This window comes from Lepisma saccharinum, chromosome 4 (assembly GCF_977018435.1).
Source record: "Lepisma saccharinum chromosome 4, izLepSacc3.1, whole genome shotgun sequence".
NCBI lineage: Eukaryota > Metazoa > Arthropoda > Insecta > Zygentoma > Lepismatidae > Lepisma > Lepisma saccharinum.
This window is the reverse complement of record NC_139232.1, coordinates 54,238,540-54,245,955: the sequence shown is the minus strand read 5'-3', so window position 1 is coordinate 54,245,955 and position 7,416 is coordinate 54,238,540. Positions and strand designations below refer to the sequence as shown.

Below are 7,416 nucleotides of genomic sequence, written 5' to 3'. Positions count from 1 at the left end.
GTCCCTGTAGGCTGTAGTCCACTGCCAGCTTTTCTTTCCAGCTAACCTATTGCATTTATTTTAAATGTCTAATTCTAAGGAAAGTTCTTGTCCGGGCATATTCTGATATGAATTTTTACTGAATGTCCTGGAATTTCCCTTTAATATTTTTACGCTACTTTTCAGATTCTCCAGTTGATCGCCACGATGAGGATAAATTTGTTTTTGTTATTTAGCGTCTTCTTCCACTTTTGGCTAATAGCGACGAACAGGATGAGTGATGATTAGTTTAAATTGATGAAGGGACACTCTCAGCAGGAACGTATCCAAGGGGGAACTTAGGGAGCTCGAGCCCCCCGAAAGTTTGCGGTTTACAATAGTTAAAATGAGGTTTTTGGTTTCTTGTGGTGTGAAATAAAATAATGTGACGGTAATTTAAGGAGAGAAATAATTATCGAGTGAAGCACGTATCCAAGGTGGGAATCAGGGGTCTCCAGCGACCCCTTCAGGAAATTACGCTACATAAAATTAGGTTCATGGCTTCTTAAATAATGTGATGATAATTTGAAAGAAATAATTTTCGAGCCAAGACACAGTGTTCAGGTTTTAATCATTAATCAGTGTATTTTAGTGGGACTTGCAGCACGCCAGTGAAGCGGCGTGAACAGTTGGCAACACTGCCTCAAGACAGTCTCAGTCAGCAGCAGTGGAACATTCTACGAAGACGTGCGTGTGTGTTGCGGGAACACAATCTAGGTGTACTTGTTAGTTTGTGTATGTAATCATGTGTATTCTTCAAATATAGCATTTACAACAAACAGCGTCTACTGCATCCGTACAAAAACCAGTATGGTGAAACAGTTTCGGCAATCGCAAACATTTATGGTCCTCCGGGCCGGATGCCATTGTGGACGTTATCAAGTGCGTAGTTTGTGATGTGAAAAACAGTCATTGCAGTACAGTTATGTGCGTGTCGCTTCAAGAACACACTCGGTACATTCGGTTAGTGTATTACACACAGTGAACAGCAGCATTATTGTGTATTACATACATTGGACATAGCAGCATACGTATATTTCTCAGTACGGGAACTGAGAAAGTTACATGAACATTTCGGGCGTGGCACATTTCGCGCGCAGTTCATTTCCTCGCGGCCAGCAATTTTTCTCGTGTTGCAGCCACTATCAACAACGGAGCTCCGAGCAGCTTTGTTGACGTCTGGAGTCAGGAGCAGCAATCAGCTGTACAAAGGTCAGTCATTTCTGCTAACACAACACCCACACAAGCTCAATTCCTTCCCTCTTGTTTCTTTCCCTTCCTTTTACAATGAATCAAGAAGCACGAAAGAAATTAACACGACAGCGCGGAGTTGTAAAGGGGCAACTTACACGTTTGTTAGAATTCATTCAGAATTTTGAGGAAACTCAAAATATTGAGGAGGTGAAATGCCGTGCTCCGTATTTATCAGATGTTTGGGCAAAATTCAATGAAGTGCAAACACAGCTGGAACTCGAAGACGACGAGTCAGAAGAACATGAAACTTACCGCATTGAAGTTGAAGAGTTGTACTTTCAAATAAAGGTTCAAATGCAAAACATAATTTCTAAACATGCTGCAATCAATAATCAGGGTCAAGAATCATCTAATCAGAAATTTACAAATAAAGACAACCAGCTCAAGCTACCTTCGATTTCTCTTCCTACTTTTGATGGTAGTTACGACAAATGGTTAGGGTTTTCGGATACATTTGTAGCCTTAGTGCACAATAATGACACCTTATCTGCAATTCAGAAATTCCATTATTTGAAATCAGCTGTGAAGGGTCAGGCACTATGCTTAATCCAGAATTTGCCAATAACTGAAGGCAACTACACAGTAGCTTGGGAACAGCTAGTTCAGCGCTATGAACACAAGAATCTTATAGCGGCAACACACATAAAGGAACTCTTGCACATTCACTCAGTTAGTAGGGAAAATGCGTCAGATTTGCGTCACTTCGCAAATACCATTACAAGCAATCTTTCGGCATTAAAGGCATTACAGTTGTCGCAACCTTTAGAGGATGTAATGTTATTGCAGCACTTCGTATCTCAATTAGACATGCAAACAAGACGTGATTGGGAATTAACTCACACTGAGCAAGACTTCCCACCACTCTCAGAATTCTTTACGTTTCTCGAGCATAAATGTCAAGCACTAGACACTATCAAACCGCAAATCAGCCAGACACCAAGGGATAATAAATTCAGTGACGCAAGGACCAAACAAAACAAAAATACACAGCAGTCACATTCATATTTGGCTTCTTCATCAAATGCATGTTTGTATTGTAAACAACAGCCTTCTCATTTTCTGTATGCATGCCCAGGTTTTCTCAGTGCAAATGTACATCAAAGGAGACAGTGTGTGCGTGAAAACAAATTGTGTTGGAACTGTTTGAAGCCACATCGAAGCAGGGACTGTAAATCAGGCAATTGCAGAGCATGTTCACAGAAGCACAACACTTTGCTGCACAATGATCAACGGAAGCTCGGTGCTGTTCGAAGGGAAACACAGAACAGACACACCGACACCCAAGGCTCAGTGGCGGAGAGTGAGACTCACAATCGGGAGAATACGCAAGCATCATACTGCAGTTTCAAGACCAGACACACATCGCATGTTCTACTTTCAACTGCTTTGGTACAAGTGAAGGACAAGGACGGAAGATTGGTCACATGTCGTGCCTTACTAGATAATGGAAGTCAATCAAACATCGTAACGGAGGAAACCGTACAAAGACTGCGTCTCAAGAAACAAAGGTTGTACATTCCAATTCATGGGATAAATAACTCAACGTCGGAAACTCGCTTCAGTGTGAATGTGAACATTTCATCACTCGCGAATGACTTCTCAACTACAATCTCTTGTTCAGTTCTGCCAAAAATCACTGGAGATGTGCCTGCAGAGCACATAAACTACGATACATGGAATATTCCAACGGACCCCGCACTGGCAGACCCCACATTCAACAAACCTGGCAAGATAGACATTCTTTTGGGCGCAGGGCTTTTCTACTCCATACTGAAGCCAGAACGTCTAAGTAGAGAAGGCAATTACCCTGTTCTGCAAGATTCGCAACTTGGATGGATACTGGGTGGATCCATGCCTCAAGAATGCAACTCATCAATCACTGCATGTTTTGCAAGAACAGATGACAGTTTGGAAAAACAACTTGCACGCTTCTGGGAGTTGGAAGGAATAGAGTCACCACACAGATCTAATGAAGAAGAACTATGTGAAGAGCACTTTAAATTAAATACAACGCGTTCCGAATCTGGTCGTTTCATAGTACGTCTACCTAAACGCCCAAATCATCCACAATTAGGAGATTCAACTCAGCAAGCCATGAGTAGACTGGAACAACTGGAGAGAAGATTGAAGAGGCAGCCAGCTCTGAAAGAAGATTACAATAACTTCATGAAGGAATACGAGAATTTAGGACACATGAGAAAGTTAGAATCAGACACAGTCAAGGATGACGCACAAGTATTCTACGTGCCTCATCATCCAGTATTCAAGCCAGACAGCAGCACAACGAAGACCAGAGTTGTCTATGATGCCAGCGCCAAAACTACATCTGGAAACTCACTTAACGACATTTTACTAGCAGGTCCAATTCAGCAACAAGATCTGTACTCCATCATTCTACGATTTCGCACACACAGCATAGCATTTACGGCAGACACGGAGAAAATGTTCCGCCAAATTATGGTGCATGAAGACGACTTACCATTGCAGAGAATATTCTGGAGATACTCATCAGACAGCCCAGTAGACACTTATGAACTTTTAACGGTAACTTATGGCACAAAACCAGCTTCATTCCTCGCAACAGCATGTACACAAATGCTAGCCGAACAGCAACAACACGTGCATCCGAATGCAGCAAGAGCTGTAAGGGAAGATATGTACATGGATGATTGTTTATCAGGCAGCGACAGTGTAGAGGATGCACTGAAATTACAACAAGAATTAATCCATCTTCTACGAAGTGGCGGTTTCAATCTTCGAAAATGGTGTTCTAACCATCCCGCACTTTTAGAGGCAGTACCTCATAGCCACAGAGAAGTGCAGTTACCACTTCAGTTAGATAAGGATAAAGGTGTCAAAACTCTTGGTCTACTCTGGGATCCAGGCACAGACAAATTCTTAATCGCCAACAAGGCAGCATCAACATCTGCCCACGCAGCAGAAATAAGCAAAAGAAGAGTAACGTCAATAATCGCCTCAATATTCGATCCTCTTGGATTGGTCAGTCCTGTAGTCATCAGTTTCAAGGCATTTCTTCAACAGTTGTGGTTTCAACGCATCGATTGGGACGAGAGCTTACCACCGACGTTATTGCAGCAATGGTTGCAGTTGTATAGAAACCTACCACGCATCAATGATATACGAGTAAGTAGATTCATCTTGATTGAAGGAAAAATCAATGACATACAGCTTCATGGGTTCTGCGATGCCAGTACAAAGGCTTACGGTGCAGCAATCTACGTTAGGTCAACAAACAGAAGTGGTGATGTTGCAGTTAAACTTTCTTGCGCCAAATCAAGAGTGGCTCCAGTAAAACAGGTTACACTTCCACGTCTGGAACTATGTGGAGCAGTTTTACTTGCCAAATTAATGAAGAAAGTATTAGCGGTACTCAATCTTGCAATCAGTCAAGTATATTTTTGGACAGATTCGAAGATAGTCCTAGCATGGCTGTCATCGCCGCCAAACAAGTGGAAAACTTTTATCGCCAACAGGGTGGCACAAGTTCAAGATTCAACAAGTCCTTCACAATGGAGACGCGTGTCATCACATGACAATCCTGCGGACCTTGTATCTCGAGGTGTAGAACCGGCCACATTGCAAGACAATACACTGTGGTGGAATGGACCCACATTCTTGAGTGAAGAATCTTCTTCATGGCCAAATTCTTCGTCACACACAGAGAAAGAAGAAGTTACAGAAGAAAGAAAGGGGGTCACATCACTAGTCATTCAAGTTCCATCGACGACCTTCATCCACAAATTTTCGTCATTATCGAAACTAGTTAGAGTCATTGCCTATTGCCAGCGTTTCATTCACAACACAAAGAATCGTGAAAACAAGAAAACAGAGCAGCTAACAGCAAACGATTTGAGACTCAGCCTGGCAGCAATAATCAACGCAACACAACAAGACGTTTTTAGAGAAGCATTCCAGGAGCTTCAACGCAATGGACAAATGGCAAGGGATAGACCATTAAGAAGTCTCTATCCATTCATAGACGAAAACAACATGCTTAGAGTAGGTGGGAGACTACAAAATGCTCAAATACCCTATGAGAGCAAACACCAACTTATATTGCCATCAGAGCATCATTCAACAAGACTTCAACCAGGTAGAGCATTCCTCAATGCAGGAGTGGATTATGCTGGTCCATTTAATGTGAAATCAGGAAATGCAAGAAGCAAGATTTCGAGAAAATGTTATGTAGCAGTCTTCGTCTGTCTCACTACAAAGGCTATACATCTAGAATTAGTCTCAGATCTAACATCATCTGCCTTTATCGCAGCTCTAAGGAGATTTACTTCAAGAAGGGGAAAATGTAGAAATTTATACAGCGATAATGGAACAAACTTCGTTGGAGCTTACAGAGAACTACAACAAATGCGTCAGCTGTTTGAGTCGCAAGAATTCAAGACTGAAATACACAAGTATGCAGCATCAGAAGAATTCATATGGCATTTCATACCTCCACATGCGCCCCATTTCAATGGCCTGCAGGAAGCAGCGGTAAAATCAATGAAATACCACTTAAGAAGATCAGCTGGAAATCAGCACTTCACATTTGAAGAACTTTCAACTTTGATTTGTCAAATCGAAGCCTGTTTAAATTCACGTCCTATCACTGCTATGTCCAATGACCCTACTGACAATAGTTATCTCACCCCAGGTCATTTCCTAATAGGTAGTCCTCTAACATCCTTTCCCGAGCTTGATGTGACACATATAGCAGAAAATCGCCTGGATCGGTGGCAACGGATTCAACGGATCTACCAACACATCTGGCAGCGGTGGTCCAGGGACTATCTCAACAACCTGCAGCAGAGAACCAAATGGACAACAACCAAACCCAATCTCCGACCAGGGATGCTGGTGCTAATGAAGGAAGACCATGTTCCACCCCTCACATGGAAGACTGGAGTCATCGAAGAGGTCTACACAGGATCTGATAAACTTGTGAGAGTAGTGAACGTTCGCACTGCTCAGGGTACATTTAAAAGACCAATTCATAAACTCATCCCTTTTCCAACAGAGAAATAATTTGTTGTAGTGTTTTATGTTGATTTAGTAAATCAAGGAGGGGGGAGAATGTTCAGGTTTTAATCATTAATCAGTGTATTTTAGTGGGACTTGCAGCACGCCAGTGAAGCGGCGTGAACAGTTGGCAACACTGCCTCAAGACAGTCTCAGTCAGCAGCAGTGGAACATTCTACGAAGACGTGCGTGTGTGTTGCGGGAACACAATCTAGGTGTACTTGTTAGTTTGTGTATGTAATCATGTGTATTCTTCAAATATAGCATTTACAACAAACAGCGTCTACTGCATCCGTACAAAAACCAGTATGGTGAAACAGTTTCGGCAATCGCAAACACACAGAATGTTCTATAACCCTGTTATTGTTAATAGTGCGCACCCAAGGTGGGATCAGGGGGCTGGAGCCCCCTTTAATTTTTTCAGTTTACACTACATAAAATTAGGTTTTTTTTAGTTTTTTTTATTTGATTTATTTTATTTTACTTCGCGTTTTGTTCCTCTTAGCTAATTTACGAAGATGGGAATGAGTGATGAAATGATGAAAATGATAAATGGACATTCACACACAACCATGGCCGAGTGGGATTCGAACCCGGGACCCTTGGCGTCGGAGCTAACCACTCTGCCACGGATGCCGGCTATTAAATCTACATGGAAAGAGTTTCTGCAGTATGTTTGAGTTGAGTCAAACAAATTTCATAATGTGTATTCTCGCGGCATGTATTCAAATGTGTACTAATACAGGGCTAAGGCCTACCTACCGACTGCCGGCCTCACTTCCACCTGCCGAGGCGGGAGATCATCCAACCTGTTACGAGGTGACGTGTGGTCAGCACGACGACCCCCCAGTCATGTTTGTAAGTTTCCATGACCGGATTACGCTACTCATTAGCAGCTCTCCAATTTCCTCCCAATGGTGGGTGGCCACCGGTCCAATACACAGTCCGAAACCTCAGAAGGAAAGTTGTTACGCTTCCCCTAAGAGACTCGAATCTGCACGTTCCGTAGCCAGAGCCCAAAGCATGACGTCTTAGTTCGAACGGCCACGATGTGCGACTAAATATGCACTAAGTTTTAAAAGCAAAAGTACCTTCTGCGCGTTGTAACAT

At 42.6% G+C, this 7,416-nt stretch overlaps 1 protein-coding gene across 1 annotated transcript; it reads left to right on the top strand.

Moving 5' to 3' along the window:
- The first annotated feature begins 1,305 nt into the window (after positions 1-1,305).
- Positions 1,306-6,312, top strand: LOC145986938 (uncharacterized). The gene has a single exon (XM_083121401.1). It carries the CDS (start codon positions 1,306-1,308, stop codon positions 6,310-6,312), a length of 5,007 nt encoding a protein of 1,668 aa, XP_082977527.1.
- The last annotated feature ends 1,104 nt before the right edge of the window (positions 6,313-7,416 follow it).